Source organism: Eschrichtius robustus, chromosome 3 (genome assembly GCF_028021215.1).
Source record: "Eschrichtius robustus isolate mEscRob2 chromosome 3, mEscRob2.pri, whole genome shotgun sequence".
In the NCBI taxonomy this organism is placed as follows: domain Eukaryota; kingdom Metazoa; phylum Chordata; class Mammalia; order Artiodactyla; family Eschrichtiidae; genus Eschrichtius; species Eschrichtius robustus.
The window spans coordinates 115,207,282-115,227,232 of NC_090826.1; the positions used below are offsets into that span (position 1 = coordinate 115,207,282).

A 19,951-nucleotide genomic window follows, 5' to 3' on the forward strand; every position below is an offset into this window, starting at 1 on the left:
CCGGGGCGGGCGGGGGATGGGAGCTGAGGCTCGGGCTTCGGTGCTAGCCGGGAGGGAGTCCGGGAAAAAGTCTGCAGCTGCCGAAGAGGCAAGAGACTTTTTCTTGCCGCTTTGTTTCGTGGCGCGCAAGGAGAGGGGATTCAGAGCGCCGCCTAAACAAACTCCAGAGACGGGCACGAGCTGCGGCTATCAGCGCGGACCCCAGAGGCGGGCGTGAGCCACGGCTATCAGTGCGGACCCCAGAGACAGGCAGGAGACGCTAAGGCTGCTGCTGCCGCCACCAAGAAGCCTGTGTGCAAGCACAGGTCACTCTCCACACCGCCCCTCCCGGGAGCCTGTGCAGCCCGCCACTGCCAGGGTCCCGTGATCCCCGGACAAATTCCCCGGGAGAACGCACTGCGCGCCTCAGGCTGCTGCAACGTCACGACGCCTCTGCCATCGCAGGCTCGCCCCGTCTCCTCCGTACCCCTCCCTCCCCCCGGCCTGAGTGAGCCAGAGCCCCCGAAGCAGCTGCTCCCTTAACCCCGTTCTGTCTGGGCAGGGAAAAGACGCCCTCAGGCGACCTACATGCAGAGGTGGGTCCAAATCCAAAGCTGAACCCTGGGAGCTGTACGAACAGAGAAAGGGAAATCTCTCCCAGCAGCCTCAGAAGCAGCGGATTAAAGCTCCACAAACAACTCGATGTGCCTGCATCTGTTGAATACCTGAATAGACAACGAATCACCCCAAATTCAAGAGGTGGACTTTGGGAGCAGGATATATTAATTTTTCCCCTTTTCCTTTTTTTGTGAGTGTATAGGTGTATGCTTCTGGGTGAGATTTTGTCTGTATAGCTTTGCTTTCACCATTAGTCCTAGGGTTAGGTCCGTCCGCGTTTTTTTTTTGTTTTGTTTTTTGTTTTTTTCCAAATAAATGTTTTCTTAATAATTTTTTCCTTATTTTCTATTTTTAGAAATTAAAAAAAAAATTTTTAATAAGTTTTTTCATATTTTTTATTTTAAAAAATTAAAAAAATTTTTTCTTAAAAAATTTTTTTCTTAATAATTTTTTTCTTATTTTTTACTATAAAAATTAATAAATCTATTTTTAAAAATTAAAAAAAATTTTTTCTGAATACATTTATTCTTAATAATTTTTTTCTTATTTTTTATTATAATAGCTTTATTTTACTTTATTTTATCCTCTTTCTTTCTTTCTTTCTTTCTTTCTTTCTTTCTTTCTTTCTATTTTTTTCTCCCTTTTATTCTGAGCAGGGTGGATGAAAGGCTCTTGGTGCTCCAGCCAGGCATCAGGGCTGTGCCTCTGAGGTGGGAGAGCCAACTTCAGGACACTGGTCCACAAGAGACCTCCCAGCTCCACGTAATACCAAACGGTGAAAATCTCTGAGATCTCCATCTCAACACCAAGACCCAGCTTCACTCAACGACCAGCGAGCTACAGTGCTGGACACCCTATGCCAAACAACTAGCAAGACAGGAACACAGCCCCATCCATTAGCAGAGAGGCTGCCTAAAATCATAATAAGGCCACAGACACCCCAAAACACACCACCAGATGTGGACGTGCTCACCAGAAAGACAAGATCCAACCTCATCCACCAGAACACAGGCACTAGTCCCCTCCACCAGGAAGCCTACACAACCCACTGAACCAACCTTAGCCACTGGGGACAGATACCAAAAACAACGGGAACTACGAACCTGCAGCCTGTGAAAAGCAGACCCCAAACACAGTAAGATAAGCAAAATGAGAAGACAAAAAACCACACAGCAGGTGAAGGAGCAGGGTCAAAACACACCAGACCTAACAAATGAAGAGGAAACCAAGAGGAACCAAGCAACGATGAAAAACACAATAAATGAAATTAAAAATACTCTAGACGGGATCAATAGCAGAATAACTGAGGCAGAAGAACGGATAAGTGACCTGGAAGACAAAATGGTGGAATTCACTGCTGCAGAACAGAATAAAGAAAAAAGAATGAAAAGAACTGAGGACAGTCTCAGAGACCTCTGGGACAACATTAAACACACCAACATTCGAATTATAGGGGTCCCAGAAGAAGAAGAGAAAAAGAAAGGGACTGAGAAAATATTTGAAGAGATTATAGTTGAAAACTTCCCTAATATGGGAAAGGAAATAGTTAATCAAGTCCTGGAAGCACAGAGAGACTCCATACAGGATAAATCCAAGGAGAAACACGCCAAGACATATATTAATCAAACTATCAAAAATTAAATATAAAGAAAACATATTAAAAGCAGCAAGGGAAAAACAACAAATAACACACAAGGGAATCCCCATAAGGTTAACAGCTGATCTTTCAGCAGAAACTCTGCAAGCCAGAAGGGAGTGGCAGGATATACTTAAAGTAATGAAGGAGAAAAACCTACAACCAAGGTTACTCTACCCAGCAAGGATCTCATTCAGATTTGATGGAGAAATTAAAACCTTTACAGACAAGCAAAAGCTGAGAGAGTTCAGCACCACCAAACCAGCTTTACAACAAATGCTAAAGGAACTTCTCTAGGCAAGAAACACAAGAGAAGGAAAACACCTACAATAACAAACACAAAATATCTAAGAAAATGGGAATAGGAACATACATATCGATAATTACCTTAAATGTAAATGGAATAAATGCTCCCACCAAAAGATACAGACTGGCTGAATGGATACAAAAGCAAGACCCATATATATGCTGTCTACAAGAGACCCACTTCAGACCTAGAGACACATACAGACTGAAAGTGAGGGGATGGAAAAAGATATTCCATGCAAATGGAAATCAAAAGAAAGCTGGAGTAGCAATTCTCATATCAGACAAAATAGACTTTAAAATAAAGACTATTACAAGAGACAAAGAAGGACACTATATAATGATCAAGGGATCGATCCAAGAGGAAAGTATAACAATTGTAAATATTTATGCACCCAACATAGGAGCACCTCAATACATAAGGCAAATACTAACAGCCATAAAAGGGGAAATCGACAGTAACACAATCATAGTAGGGGACTTTAACACCCCACTTTCACCAATGGACAGATCATCCAAAATGAAAATAAAAAAGGAAGCACAAGCTTTAAATGATACATTAAACAAGATGGACTTAATTGATATTTATAGGACATTCCACCCAAAAACAACAGAATACACATTTTTCTCAAGTGCTCATGGAACATTCTCCAGGATAGATCATATCATGGGTCACAAATCAAGCCTTGGTAAATTTAAGAAAATTGAAATCGTATCAAGTATCTTTTCCGACCACAACGCTATGAGACTAGATATCAATTACAGGAAAAGATCTCTAAAAAATACAAACACATGGAGGCTACACAATACACTACTTAATAACGAAGTGATCACTGAAGAAATCAAAGGGGAAATCAAAAAATACCTAGAAACAAATGACAATGGAGACACGACGACCCAAAACCTATGGGATGCAGCAAAGGCAGTGCTAAGAGGGAAGTTTATAGCAATACAAGCCTACCTCAAGAAACAGGAAACATCTCGAATAAACAACCTAACCTTGCACCTAAAGCAATTAGAGAAAGAAGAGCAAAAGAACCCCAAAGCTAGCAGAAGGAAAGAAATCATAAAGATCATATCAGAAATAAATGAAAAAGAAATGAAGGAAACAATAGCAAAAATCAATGAAACTAAAAGCTGGTTCTTCGAGAAGATAAACAAAATTGATAAACCATTAGCCAGACTCATCAAGAGAAAAAGGGAGAAGACTCAAATCAGTAGAATTAGAAATGAAAAAGGAGAAGTAACCACTGACACTGCAGAAATACAAACGATCATGAGAGATTACTACAAGCAACTCTATGCCAATAAAATGGACAACCTGGAAGAAATGGACAGATTCTTAGAAATGCACAAACTGCCAAGACTGAACCAGGAAGAAATAGAAAATATGAACAGACCAATCACAAGCACTGAAATTGAAACTGTGATTAAAAATCTTCCAACAAACAAAAGCCCAGGACCAGATGGCTTCACAGGCGAATTCTATCAAACATTTAGAGACGAGCTAGCACCTATCCTTCTCAAACTCTTCCAAAATATTGCAGAGGGAGGAACACTCCCAAACTCATTCTACGAGGCCACCATCACCCTGATACCAAAACCAGACAAAGATGTCACAAAGAAAGAAAACTACAGGCCAATATCACTGATGAACATAGATGCAAAAATCCTCAACAAAATACTAGCAAACAGAATCCAACAGCACATTAAAAGGATTATACACCATGATCAAGTGGGGTTTATTCCAGGAATGCAAGGATTCTTCAATATACGCAAATCAATCAACGTGATACATCATATTAACAAATTGAAGGAGAAAAACCATATGATCATCTCAATGGATGCAGAGAAAGCTTTCGACAAAATTCAACACCCATTTATGATAAAAGCCCTGCAGAAAGTAGGCATAGAGGGAACTTTCCTCAACATAATAAAGGCCATATATGACAAACCCACAGCCAACATTGTCCTCAATGGTGAAAAACTGAAACCATTTCCACTAAGATCAGGAACAAGACAAGGTTGCCCACTCTCACCACTATTATTCAACATAGTTTTGGAAGTGTTAGCCACAGCAATCAGAGAGGACAAAGAAATAAAAGGAATCCAAATCGGAAAAGAAGAAGTAAAGCTGTCACTATTTGCAGATGACATGATACTATACATAGAGAATCCTAAAACTGCCACCAGAAAACTCCTAGAGCTAATCAATGAATTTGGTAAAGTAGCAGGATACAAAATTAATGCACTGAAATCTCTTGCATTCCTATATACTAATGATGAAAAATCTGAAAGTGAAATTAAGAAAACACTCCCGTTTACCATTGCAACAAAAAGAATAAAATATCTAGGAATAAACCTACCTAAGGAGACAAAAGACCTGTATGCAGAAAATTATAGGACACTGATGAAAGAAATTAAAGATGATACAAATAGATGGAGAGATATACCATGTTCTTGGATTGGAAGAATCAACATTGTGAAAATGACTCTACTACCCAAGGCAATCTACAGATTCAATGCAATCCCTATCAAACTACCACTGGCATTTTTCACAGAACTAGAACAAAAAATTTCACAATTTGTATGGAGACACAAAAGACCCCAAATAGCCAAAGCAATCTTGAGAACGAAAAATGGAGCTGGAGGAATCAGGCTCCCTGACTTCAGACTATATTACAAAGCTACAGTAATCAAGACAGTTTGGTACTGGCACAAAAACAGAAATATAGATCAATGGAACAGGATAGAAAGCCCAGAGATAAACCCACGCACATATGGTCACCTTATCTTTGATAAAGGAGGCAAGCATATACAGTGGAGAAAAGACAGCCTCTTCAATAAGTGGTGCTGGGAAAACTGGACAGCTATATGTAAAAGAATGAAATTAGAACACTCCCTAACTCCATACACAAAAATAAACTCAAAATGGATTAAAGACCTAAGTGTAAAGCCAGACACTATCAAACTCTTAGAGGAAAACATAGGCAGAACACTCTATGACATAAATCACAGCAAGATCCTTTTTGACCCAGCTCCTAGAGAAATGGAAATAAGAACACAAGTAAACAAATGGGACCTAATGAAACTTAAAAGCTTTTGCACAGCAAAGGAAACCATAAACAAGACCAAAAGACAACCCTCAGAATGGGAGAAAATATTTGCAGATGAAGCAACTGACAAAGGATTAATCTCCAAGATTTACAAGCAGCTCATGCAGTTCAATAACAAAAAAACAAAGAACCCCATCCAAAAATGGGCAGAAGACCTAAATAGACATTTCTCCAAAGAAGATATACAGATGGCCAACAGACACATGAAAGAATGCTCAACATCATTAATCATTAGAGAAATGCAAATCAAAACTACAATGAGGTATCATCTCACACCGGTCAGAATGGCCATCATCAAAAAATCTACAAACAATAAATGCTGGAGAGGGTGTGGAGAAAAGGGAACCCTATTGCACTGTTGGTGGGGATGTAAATTGATACAGCCACTATGGAGAACAGTATGGAGGTTCCTTAAAAAACTACAAATAGAACTACCATACGACCCAGCAATCCCACTACTGGGCATATACCCTGAGAAAACCATAATTCAAAAAGAGTCATGTACCAAAATGTTCATTGTAGCTCTATTTACAATAGCCAGGACATGGAAGCAACCTAAGTGTCCATCATCGGATGAATGGATAAAGAAGATGTGGCACATATATACAATGGAATATTACTCAGCCATAAAAAGAAATGAAATGGAGGTATTTGTAATGAGGTGGATGGAGTTAGAGTCTGTCATACAGAGTGAAGTAAGTCAGAAAGAGAAAAACAAATACAGTGTGCTAACACATATATATGGAATCTAAGGAAAAAAAAAAATGTCATGGAGAACCTAGTGGCAAGATGGGAATAAAGACACAGACCTACTAAAGAATGGACTTGAGGATATGGGGAGGGGGAGGGGTGAGATGTGACAGGGTGAGAGAGTGTCATGGACATATATACACTACCAAATGTAAAATAGATAGCTAGTGGGAAGCAGCCGCATAGCACAGGTAGATCAGCTCGGTGCTTTGTGACCACCTGGGGCGGTGGGATGGAGAGGGTGGGAGGGAGGGAGATGCAGGAGGGAGGAGATATGGGAACGTGTGTATATGTGTAGCTGAGTGACTTTGTTATAAAGCAGAAGCTAACACACCATTGTGAAGCAATTATACTTCAATAAAGATGTTTAAAAAAAAAAAAAAAGTTTACCAAGTACTAGGAAGGCACTGCTCAGAGCAGTTTTATGTTTAGTCCTCACAGCAAGCCTGTGAAGTAGGGTGAAAGTATCTGTAAAATGGATACTACTGTCATCCCCATTTTACACATGAGGAACTGAAAGCACAGAGCTGTTAAATGGCCTGCCCAAGGGAACCCAGCAAATAAATGGCACAGCTGGAATTTAAAGCCAGGCACTCTGGCACCAGTGTTTGCCCTTTTAAGCACCTTGCTACATTTCCTACCTCAACCAGGTTCTACCGGCTCCACCTGCCATAACGCTCAGCAGGTGGTAACAACCTCCACATCAGGCCCTCACCTGCCCTCTTATGTTTACACAGGAATCCCCATGTCTGGAGTGTTCCTGGAGACCCAGCCCCAGGGGGACCAGGCGGTCGAAGGGAAGATGCCGGTCCTTGTCTGCTCTGTGGCTGAAGGCACAGGGGACACCACATTCTCCTGGCACAGAGAGGACACGAGGGAGAGTCTGGGGCAGAAAAGTCAGCGTTCCCAGAGAGCAGAGCTGGAGATCCCTGTTATCAGGGAGGGCCACGCAGGGGGCTACTACTGCACAGCTGACAACGGCTACGGCATCATCCAGAGCGAGGCGGTGAACGTCTCTGTGAGAAGTAAGTAGCACTCTCCTAATTAGCCAGAGAGTCCCGACTGGGGTCAGTTTCCTTCTGTGGCAGTGAGGATGGTCCAAGGATGATACGGAACAGGGCCGTGAAGAGGTTAAGAGGCCATCTGAACATGCTAGGATTGTTACCGCCATGGTGGTGGCGGCGGTGGCAGTGGCTACAGTGGCAGAAGAGCTAAAGGAGGATGGCAAGGGGAGACAGGAGGCAGGCTACGTGGCACGGCCAGAGGCACGCGCTCCAGAACTTATCAAAACTCTACGGGAACTGTCTCTGCAGTGTTAGATCAGGAGGTGCGACAGCGGGAAAGAATCCCTGGGGCTCGAGGGATACTGTGTGGACACCTGGGTAAGGATGGAGTGGGTTATAAGTCTGTGCCGGCACGAGAGACCCTCTTTGATGGAGGGTCCTGCCTTTATCAGTTCCAGTGTCACATCCTGTCCTCACTTTCAGTACTTCTGGGGCCCAGGCCTTCACTGGGGACGTGGTGGAGCTTCGCTGTGAGGACAAGAGAGCATCTCCCCCCATCCTATACCGGTTTTATCATGAAAATGTCACCCTGGGGAGCACCTCGGCGCCTTTCGGAGGAAGGGCATCCTTCAGCCTCTCTCTGACCACAGGGCGTTCTGGTAACTACGCCTGCGAAGCCGACAACGGCCTGGGGGCCCAACGTCACGGGAAAGACATGTCCAACATCTCCTTCCACAGTACTAGCTGCCATTATGCCAAACCATGTCTTGTGCGCCCTTTCCATGGATTTTCCTCTCCCTCAGGGAATCGAAGCTAGCCTAGAGAGGCTGTCAGCTCTCCCAGCCTCTCCTTCTCATTGGTCTAAACAATAGCATCGCTGGCCTTCCTGTTTCCCTGTCACTTAACCTCATCAGATAGGTGTGAAATAGGTACTGTACTAGGATCAAGGCAGTACTGGAAGTGGGGTAAGTGTGCACTCAGAGCTCTCAGCGAGCAAGGCGTTACAACCAAACCTTGTACAGACTTAAGGAAAAAGTAGAGACCCAATGAATAAACCAGATTCTCGGATTCAAAACTTTACTAGGATTATCTCATTTAATCTCCATTAACAATTCTCATTTTACTAATGAGGAAACCAATATTTAGAATAAGTAACTTGCCCACCGTCACACAGCTAATAGGTGCAAAGATAGAACTTTAGGCTAGGGCTACAGAATTGAAAAACTTTGCTCCCTGCCACTATTTTAATATGATGGTTATATAATTTTTTTCCCTTTAATTTATTATTGTGGAGAAGTGCATTAATAGATTTCCTAATACGGAACAATTATTGAATCCCTGCTATAAACCCTTCTTAGTTGTTATATCATCATAGGTAGCAGCTACATACAACTTACTAATATTTATTTCAAATGTTTGCATCTTTATTTAAAAGTGAGTTTTATTTTTTGAACTAGTTTTGGTTTCAGGGATAGGTTAGCCTCATAAGAATGTTTTCAGAGGTTTTCCATATTTTCTGTGCCCTGCAGCTTAAAACCATATTGGAATTATGTGCTATTTGATAAGTCTTTGGAACTAGCCCAAACAACATTCTGAGCCTGTTAGATCTTTACCTCCATTGTCAAATCTTCTTTTCTATTATTCTCCAAATTTTCTGTCCTTTGTTAAAACAATTTGGATGATTTTACCCAAATTTAATACATAGTATTCTCATCGAATTTTCAGACAGCCTTTACAGATGTGATTATGCTCTCTTCTCATTTCTGGTTTGTGTGACCCCTTTCTTAATCATATTTGCCAGAGGTTTGTCTTTATTCCTCTTTTTAAAGAGCCAGGTTTTTTTTTTTTTTTTTATTCAAATCTATTTGGTGTTTGGTTTTCTAATTCATTTATTTCTCCTTAACTTCAGTACATCTTTCTTCCTTTTTAAGTTTATTTTATGTGGTTCTTTAGTGTCTTATTCATTTTTCATCTTTATTTGTTTCCTAATAAATGCATTTAAAACTGTGTGGTTTCTTCTCAGTACCATTTTATCTCATCCTACAAGTTTTGATGCATAATATTTTTATTTGTCTAATTTGTCTAAGCATGTGAAATATGTTTCACATATTTATTTTATAACTTGAGACAACAATTTCTTATGAATACAGTTTTATCCTCTATTTTATTAATTTCTTATAGATTTCTTTTTTAAAAACTTTTCATTATAGATTTTTTTTTATTATCCTTGTATTAAATTTTATCAAAGAATATGGTCTGCATAATTTTTACATTGGGGATTTACTGAGAATTTCTTTATGACCTAACACACAGTCAACAGTTTTCTAGATACTATAAATGGAATTTGAAAAGAACGTGAATTTTCTGTTTAGGATATACAAAGTTCAATATTTATTTTTTTATTAAATTAAGCTAGCTGCTTGATTTATTCAGTTTCTATAGAGTCTTACATATGTTTGCTCTTTTTAATCTATTAGTTTTTGAGAATCATATTCACATTATTACCTATAATTCTTTTAAATTTAGCTTTTTACAGAGGCTTTGCCAAGAACTTGGTAATTGACTGTGTAAGATGTGGCATTTTGGTTGTTAATGACAGAAATCCCATACAAAAGGGCTTGGTCCAAAAAAAAAAAGAAATGAAATTGGTGGGAAGGGTCAGGTATGGACATGGCCTAATGTGCAACTGGCCAAGCAATCTGTCTTTGCCTCCCCTCTTCCCCCTGCATTTCTCCATGAGCTTAATTCTCAGACAGGCAAAGCTGGCCACTGACATCTCCAGGTTTATATCCCTCCTTTTTGCTAGATATCCCAGAGAAAAGAGTCTCTTTACACATTACTCCAGTTTAAAAAACAAAAACCAAATAAATAGGCAGAGATTATGGATTGACCGGTCTGTGTGATGTGTTCACCCCTTTCCTTCTGCAGAGAACATGAGCCTGTGATTGGTGAAGTCAGTAACAGCGTGGAGCAAAAGAAAACTGAGTAACTCAATTGACCTATTCTAGGCCTTTCCCTATTCTAAGCCTCGGTGTCCATTTCTGGGAAAGATCTAGTTCTAACCTCCTCTTTCTCTAAGATCTTTCTGAGCTCATAAGAATCAAACCATAAGTCTCTATGTGCCCATATTCCTTTGTTTTCAGAAAGCAAAACTTTTCCTAGATGTCTTTGAGTGAGGGCCTTAGGTGGGGTGGGATGCTCTTAGGAGATGGTAATAGCGTGGGATAGAGCAAAGCTCTGTGGTTCCCAACTCAGCAAGCCCCCTACCCCCACACCACATATCACCACCACTATCAAACAACCTCTCTTAACACTGGGAACTGCCCTAAGAGGACATTTCTTTCTTTCTTTCTTTTTTTTTTTAATTTGTTTATTTTTTTTAAATTTTGTCTGCGTTTGGTCTTCGTTGCTTCTTGAGGGCTTTCTCTAGTTGCGGTGCACAGGCTTCTCATTGCAGTGGCTTCTCTTGTTGCGGAGCACGGGCTCTAGCCACGCAGGCTTCAGTAGTTTTGGCACACGGGCTCAGTAGTTGTGGCTCGCGGGCTCTAGAGCGCGGGCTCAGTAGTTGTGGCGCACAGGATTAGTTGCTCTGAGGCATGTGGGATCTTCCCGGACCAGGGCTCGAACCCGTGTCCCCTGCATTGGCAGGTGGATTCTTAACCACTGCGCCACCAGGGAAGCCCAAGAGGACATTTCTGAATGCGCTCTGACCCCTTCTGTTTGCAGAACATCCACCTAAAATCCGCCTGGTGAATGGTGCCCACCACTGCAACGGGCGGGTGGAGGTGGAAAAGGAAGGTCGCTGGGGCACTGTGTGCGATGACGGCTGGGACATGAAGGATGCGGCCGTGGTGCGCCGGGAGCTGGGCCGTGGAGCAGCCAAGCACACACCTGCAGGCATGTTGTATCTGCCAGTGGCAGAAGAGGACCAATCTGTATTTATTCAGGTAGCCCTGTGCAATGGGACAGAAGAGGCCCTGGCTGGATGTGAACAGGTTGAGACCTTTGACTGTGGGCACGATGAGGATACAGGCGCAGTGTGTGAAGGTGGGTGACGGCAGGGCCTGGGGCATGGGAACTGGCTTACCCGCCTCCGAGGCCCTTCTCTATGCTGCCTCCAATCCACCTTGATACTCACCATCGCCCCTGCCACCTTTAGAACCACTCACCCATTCCACACTAGCATGTGGTCAGGACAACACCGTTAGTTCACATGAGGTAGTCCAGAATTATAAAGGACTCTCTTATGCATGCTATTATTAGCCTGTATCTGCCACCTCAAAAGATAAGATGTTGGCATTTTCACAGCCATGAGTTTGGCCATAATACCAGGAAAATCATTATGAAACCATAGCATTACACAGTTTGAGTGATTTTAATCCGGGTCACACTGCTTATATTGTTCTATAATCCCAGCAGCTCTTCTGCATTCTCTCCCCTAAACAACTCTACTCATCAAAATGAATCCCAGAATAGAAGGAGCACTGGGTGGGGAAGATCCAAGTGCTCCTTCTCTCTCAAGATCCTGATGGGACGGAGGTGGGGGATGGGAAGGACACTGGAAAGACTCTGGGTCCGTCAAGGAAACCAGGCCACAAACTGAGGGTGGAAGTGAAATAAAGCAAGCCCACTGCAGATCCCAAAGCCTCTATAACACTTGTGACTAGAGCAGAAGCCAGTGGGACTGCTCCCTCAGGCCCAGCCGCAGACCCTATCTCTGGCGGAGCACCCCAGTCCCCTGGGCCAGGAGTGCAGAAGCAGCCCTTGAGAGGTGGTGAAAAGAAGGGTCTTTAGAACTATTGAGCCCACACCCAGTTTTAGGAGCATCTAAAGGCCTGTGGCTCATTCAGGGAAATGAATCAGCTTTGGAAACCAGAAAGAATTCAGGATTTATAGTCAGCTATGCAGAGCTTGAGACCTGCCTGCCTCACCCACTTACCAGCCACAGAAGCAGCAAACTTCTCTGAAGCTCATTACCTCTGTCAGAAAAGTGGGATAATACCTGGCCCAGCTTCCTCACAGAGTTGGGACAAGATTGAACACTCACCACTCATAAAGACCTTTTGGAAAGAGCAAAGTCCAGGAAGAAGCCCCAGGGACTGCTCCAGCTTACTGATTTGGGATGGTCTCCATGAGAGGGACAGGTCTGGGGCTCAGGTTTGGCCTTCTTCCTATACTGGGCCTCACCTCTCCAGGGAGACCCTGTGAGTTTGTCCAGAAAATCCCTTTTCAGATCTCCCTCTTCTTACCACCATTTTCCCTTTCTCTACAGCATTCTGGCCTAGTTCTTTTTGAAGATATGGAGACTAGAGACTGGAGACTGAAGAGGCCTCAGATTCTCTCCTTTTTAGCCTCCCAGGCCTGGTTGGTCCAACAGTTCTGGACAGACCTTAATGTTTACCTGCGGCTCTATTGCAGCTCCCCTCAACAGGACTCTAAATTGCTCTTCTGAGCCAAAGTTTCAACTGTGCCTGCATCTGGGGCAAAATCCAGCTCCCAAAGAAGCCAAGCTTGAAGAAATTCTCCCTCCGTACTGACACCTTGGCCCCAGCCCTGGCTTTTCCAGTCTCTTCCAGAACTGCCTGGGGATCCCAATACTACTTCCTTGGGCAGATGTAGCAGCTCCTGAGGTGAAACAAGCAAGGAATTAATTGAGATGGGCCCTACATCTGATGGTAGACATGTGGGCATATAAAACAGACAAAATGTGGGGACTTCCCTGGTGGCGCAGTGGTTAAGAATCCGCCTGCCAATGCAGGGGACACGGGCTCGAGCCCTGGTCTGGGAAGATCCCACATGCCGTGGAGCAACTCAGCCCATGCGCCACAACTACTGAGCCTGCACTCTAGAGCCTGCGTGCCACAACTACTGAAGCTCGCGCACTGCAACTACTGAAGCCTGTGTGCCTAGAGCCTGTGCTCCACGACAAGAGAAGCCACCACAATGAGAAGCCCATGCACTGCAACAAAGAGTAGACACCGCTTGCTGCAACTAGAGAAAGCCCGCGCGCAGCAACAAAGACCCAATGCAGCCAAAAATTAAAAATAAATAAAAATACATAAATAAATTTTTTTAAATAAATAAATAAAAGAAAATAAAATGTGGGTACAGTATTTAATTTTGTTTCCAAGTGACTTGGGAAGAAACTAGGTCCTAAATAATTTCTTTTTAAAATATTTCCTTAAATTACAAATATAAAGCATATTATAAAAAGAATAGTATACAAAAAAAGAAAATGAAAATTAGCTAACATTTTAATACTCAGAAGTAACTGCTGTTAATATTCTGATAATTCTAAAATGTTCTATGAATATATAAATATATATGAATGAGTATATGTGTTTTTATATTTTATACATATATATGTGTGTGTGTGTGTGTGTGTGTGTGTGTGTGTTTTCACAAAAACTGACCTCTCAGGAGAATCTTGTCCTACCCGGTTACGTGGAAATTTTCTTGCCCTTTTGGAAGTCTGAGATCTTTTGCCAGCATTCAGTAGATATTCTGTGAGAATCATTCCACATGTATCAGTAGATGTATTTTTGATGTGTTTGTGGGAGGAGGTAAGCTTCATGTCCTACTACTCAACCATCTTGATCGCTCGCCTCAGGAGAATGTTGATTCATAAGGTCTTTTATTCTGCTGAGTATCTTGATTGGATTTGGGTGTGCAAACTGAAGAAAAGGAAAAAGCCACGTGTTCCATGATGTAACCCATCCTGTGAGCCCCCCAAAACTTCAGTAGTGTCTAAGTCTCAAAAAATATTTGAGTGGGTGTTTTCTTTTAGAAATTTGTAGCTAAGTTTTGAATCTTAGTGGATATGGGAAGAAGAAAACTGAAAATATATATTCCTTCATTAACAGTTTTCCTAATAATGAATAATTATCACAATCTTACCTGGCTGTGACATATATTAATATCCTACTGAATCCAATTTGATAGTATTGATAGCTTATGTAAAACTTTCGCATAGATATTCATAATGAGGATTTCTCTGTAGCTTTTTATGCTTTCTTTGAAAAGCTTTGATCAATGCTGTGTTGGTTTCTTTTTTTTTTTTGAATTGTATTTTATTTGTTTTTTTATACAGCAGGTTCTTATTGGTTTTCCATTTTATACATATTAGGGTTTCTTATTATTTTGGAAGTTTTCTTTCTCTGTTATTGCTCAAAAAATTTTTAAATACTACTAAATTTGTCTTTTCCTTGAAGACTAATTAATATTAGTGTGTGAAACCATCTGGCTTGATATGTTCGTACATGTAGCTCCTAACAATGTTCTCATTGTTTTTCATGATTATTGTTCTGTTTATTTAACTGCCTCTACTTGCAAAAAAAAAAAAAAAAAAAAAACAGTAATTTATATTTTTTAGAAAGTCATCCATTTAATGTAGGTTTTCAAAAGTTGTGTATTTACTCATTGTCCCCTCTTTCTTTTTTTTTTTTTTAATTTATTTTATTTATGGCTGTGTTGAGTCTTCGTTTCTGTGCGAGGGCTTCCTCTAGTTGCGGCAAGCGGGGGCCACTCTTCATTGCGGTGCGCGGGCCTCTCACTATCGTGGCCTCTCTCGTTGCGGAGCACAGGCTCCAGACGCACAGGCTCAGTAGTTGTGGCTCACGGGCCTAGTTGCTCCGCGGCATGTGGGATCTTCCCAGACCAGGGCTCGAACCCGTGTCCCCTGCACTGGCAGGCAGCCTCTCAACCACTGCACCACCAGGGAAGCCCTGTCCCCTCTTTCTTGATCAGTCTATTCAGTGGTGTATCTATTTTTCATAGAAAAGCTTTTGAGTTTATTCATATATTCTGTTGGCATTTTTCTGTTTGTTTTATTCAGTAATGTTTGCTTTTATCTTAATTAGTTTTGTTGATATTTCCCTGTTCTTAATTTCAATGCTTAGTTCATTTCTTTTCATTTTTCCTTGTTGGTACTCTTTCCAATTGTTTAAAGACCAGTTTTAATCATATCCCATAAGTTTTGATAGGTAGTGTTTTGATTATAATTATTTTCAAGTCTGTAATATCAGTTTTATTTTCTTCTTTGACCTTGAAAATTATTTAAAAGAGGGATTTTTTAATCACCTGATGAAAGGATTTTTCCCTTAATTTTGTGATTTTTAAAATAATTTGATTGCTTTTATAATATTTAAAGGTTTTCTTTGTGACCTAAAATATGGTCAATTTTGATAGATCATCTATGAGTACTTAAAAGAAAGTGAATTCTCTGTTACCAGAATCAGAAGTTCAATATATATTCATTAGGAACTTCTTATTAATCATATATCATTAGAATCATATGCACCCTTATTTTTTATCTACTTGATCTGCTGTGGGTCTACAGGCATCATTTGTTTTTGTCGTTGTGATTAAGTTTATTTCTCCTTCCATTTCCTGCAGCCCATGTGTCAAGTATTTTGATGGCATGATATTTAATTCCAAAGATTTATGAGGCTTAGAGCTTTCTCATATATTTTAGCCTTTTCCACTCTCATTCAGTGCTTTTTGCCTTCATATGTCTTTGTCCAATCTTTCACTTCTTTCTGAGCAACTTTCCTTTAGATATGTCTCTTATATGTAGCATATAGGTTTTTTTTTTTGTTTGTTTTGGTTTTTAATTGATTTTATCCAAGTATAGTTGATTTACAGTGTTGTGTTAATGTAACATATAGTTTTTTGGTTTTATACTGAATAAAACATTTATTTTACTAACAGTTTGCTTTTTTATTCTATATTTTCTCTTCTTATTACTTCCTTCATTTTTTCGTTTGTTTTGTTTTCCTTCCTCTCTATTTTGTCACCTCTGGTGCCTAGTTAATTGCACTTCTCAGCTCATGCTCACTCCCACTGTGGGGCCATACCTATTTTCTCTAGTTTTCCTTATTTACGGCCTTGTATCTTTAGTTGTTATTCTCATTCCTTAGCCTCCAATCATTCTAATATGTTTGATGTGTTTCCTTCACTTACATGTGTTGAATATTATTTTCGGTGAGCCTAAATTTTTTATTTACCTATGGTATTGCTCTGTTTTTCACTTGGTGCTATTTTTTGATCTACCCATGTTGCTGTGTGTACATCTAGTTCATTGCTCCTAACTTCTGCACATTATTTCACCACACTTTCCTTATCTAATCCCCCAGTGATGGACACCTAGATTATCCCCAACTTGTCACTACTGCAAACACTGACAAACTTCCTTTTTCATGTCCCACCAAGGACCTGTGTGAGAATCTCTCTGAATATATATCCAGGAGTGGGATTAATGCAACAAGTACTGCCAAGTGGTCCCCCAAATTGCTACAGCCTCTATCAGTGCATGACCATCCCCTAACCTGACATCCCAAGTAACCCTTGGCATTAGTTAGTGCTTCAATTTTGCCAACCCAGTGGGCATAAAGAGAGATCTCACTGGCATTTTTGTTTCCATTTTTCTAATTATCACATGCTTGTTAGCCTTCTGGGTTTCCTCTTCTATGAAATAACTGCTTGCCCATTTTTTAAACCTTTTTTTAATCGAAGTATAGTTAATTTACAGTGTTGTGTTAGTTTCAGGTGTACAGCAAAATGATTCAGATATATATATATATATTCAGATACTAGTAGTCTATGGAGGAGTTCAAGCACCAGATTCTTCCAGATATGAGTAACCCAATTTTACTCCAGCTCCTGCAAAAAGGGCAGAGCTCTGGCAAAAGGCTGAAGCAAACCCCAGGAGCTTCACATTCTGGGGATAGAGGGAAAAAAGCCTCTGGCATAGTGATGATTGGGAGAGAATGCAAAGGTCACCGGGTATGGGAAGAGAGTCAATAATCCCAGGCTCATATAAGCAGTGTCAGAGGGACCAGTCTGCCAGACTGGGGCTGAGAAGAGGGGGACTGTACTTGTTTCTTCTTTTTCAATTTTGATCTTGGAAATGGGGCTCTGCTTGAAAGCAGATAGGTCCTGTCAGCCATCCTGGTCTCCTCTATTTCCCATCGGTGCATAAAACTGGGGAAGTTATCATGATATTACAGTAATCTCAAGATTTATAATTCCTCTGCATCCCTGTAACCTTGCTCCTTCCAATCAGTCAAACCACCAGGTATTTACCGTAATTATGGGGATGGGGTGCCCATCAGCTGAACACAGAGGTTGTGGGGGTATGAGGAGTGATCCCTCCCGACACTAAGCTGGAAAACAATTGAGAGCCACCACTCACAAATCTGGAACATTACAGAAGAGAGAGAGACAGTATAGACTGGAGCAGAGAGAAGACGGGGTCATGGCCACACTTGAAACACTTGGGCTTGAGATAAGTGTGGAAACATGAGAAGAAAGAGGGATTTATGGTCTTTGGGGTGTCCTTCAAATGAGGGTTAATGTCGTCCAGTGTCCTCCCCCAGATCTACCCGATAAGCCCCCAGGCACATGCCCAATGATGTCACTGTAGCTGCCCACCCTGACCCTCCTAGGGAAATCAGAATTCCTAAAATGAGTTCTTGTTTCAGGAGGCCGTATTTTCCTAAGCAAGGAGGTAAGAATTCCGCCCATCTCCACAGACATATGTTTAAAATCGACTCTGATTTTATGTAATGGATGCTGTGATACACCGCCCAGATCCTCTGTCAGGAATGGAGGACTTATTCCCCCAGGTGCTGGGATTTCCACTGGCAGATAGCCTGCAGTCATCGGCCCTCTTGGGAAAGTTCCTTGGTCACTTTATTCAAGATCACTTTCCTTTCCCACAGTAATGCATCCAATGGTTGATCATCAGTCACTGTGGTATAGAAGCAGGACCCCTTCACTCCAACTCAGGACCACTTTGAGAGAACATCCCAGCCCACGCTATCTATGGGGGTTGGCTGAGACCTTTGTGGAGACCGCTTCAAAGCCCAGCTTCAGCTTCTCCCTCTATACAAGCTTGCTTCCTCTGGCAATTTTTGATACTGAGATCACTCCCTGATAAATTTCCTACATGCTAATTTCCATGTCAAGGTCTGCTTCTCTGGAAACCCAACCTGTGACATCTTGTGCTCACCCAGTGAGCTCTGAATCTAGAGTGATCATTGAGTCCCAGCCCAGACCCTTCCCCAGAGCAGGGGTAAGTTATTGAGAGAAGCTTGTTCTTGTCTTCTCAGTGAAAAAGAGAACCACATTCTCCTGGTGCACAGCAGGCAGAGAGAATTTCCAGGGAGGAGCACTCGGTACTTCCAGAGAGTGAACTGTTGTGAGGGAGAGTGATTCTGTGCAGCTGGGAACAGCCATGACCATATTTTTAGGGGATGGGTAAATGTCACTATGAGAAGTACATTTGCGTTCACTCATCTCAACCAGCAATTCCCAAACTAGGGTCATTGACCCCAGAGAGATCATGAGAACTTTTCAAGGATGACCCAGAGACCAGTCCTATAGAACACATTTAGCTACTTTTTTCTTTTTTCAGGCCACGCCGTGCAGCATGCGGTATCTTAGTTCCTCGACCAGGGATCGAACCCAAGGCCCCTGTATTGGGAGCACGGAGTCAACCACTGGACCACCAGGGAAGTCCACATTTAGCTACTTTACATGGCAGAGCCTATGAGATACCTTGCTACCTCCTTGGTGCTACTGCTATTATTTGTGTTGATGGTAAAAAAGGTACTGAAGGGCCCTGGGAAGATCGCCATGTGGAATTTATGGAAATCCCAGATCAGGAGGGTTGCACAGAAAAATGCTGTCCAAAATTCCTCATAAGAGCTCTAGGGGTGATTGCTCTGAACGTAAGATCAGGACTGTGGGATGCTGTATATTAGGAATGGACTATTTGCCTACTCTAGCCCCCTTGAGTAGATGGAGAGATGGGACGGGGTATTTGTGGAAGCAGTGAGGCCTTTTCTAACAGCTCCTTTATCTCTGTCATCTCCAGATTCTCACTCTGCCATAACCATCAGGGCTCCTGGGATTCAGAATGACATGGGGGACATGGTGGCGCTTCACTGCCAGGCCTAAAGAGAGAGTCTCTCCTGCAATCTTGTATCATTTTTATCATAAGGATGTCACCCCGGGGAACATTTCAACCCCTTTTGGAGAAGGACCATCCTTCGACCTCTCTCTGACCCAGAGCATCTGGGAACTACACCTGTGAGGCTGACAAAGGCCCCAGGACCCAGTGCAGTGAGGCAGAGACACTTTTTGTCACTGGTTGGCTATCCCTGGGCCATGAGCTACGAGCCACTGATCTGACACATAATTTCTACCCTTGTGGCCCAAAACTACTGTCTGATTTGAGAGGATGTGGCAGTACCTCTGACAAGTTGCCCAAGTGAGAGATATCTAAGAACAAGTTTTCTCAGTATAGTGATTCTACCTTGCACACTCAAAAAGCTTTGGGCACCATGCTTCCTGTGTCATCGGGTCTCAATTAAAGAAACAGAACCACTAGGCAATATATAGACTAAAGAATATTACTGTAGGGATTTGGCATTACACAATTTTGGGAACTGTCAAACTGTCTGTGGTTGGGTTGAAGACGGACTGGTTAAAGAGCTTTCTGTGTCTGGTGTGGCAGCCTGAAGTCCACAAAGCAGGCA

At 41.9% G+C, this 19,951-nt stretch overlaps 1 protein-coding gene across 1 annotated transcript in view; it reads left to right on the forward strand.

The window, feature by feature from the left end:
- The window catches only part of LOC137760670 (Fc receptor-like protein 2), a 77,057-nt gene extending 57,687 nt beyond the window's left edge, over positions 1–19,370 (forward strand). Inside the window, exons 5-8 of the mRNA XM_068537594.1 lie at positions 7,143–7,430; positions 7,862–8,146; positions 11,136–11,456; positions 19,288–19,370. Of these exons, the coding sequence (XP_068393695.1) occupies positions 7,143–7,430; positions 7,862–8,146; positions 11,136–11,456; positions 19,288–19,370 (977 nt within the window). The remainder of the gene's footprint in view (positions 1–7,142; positions 7,431–7,861; positions 8,147–11,135; positions 11,457–19,287) is intronic.
- Positions 19,371–19,951: the final 581 nt, after the last annotated feature.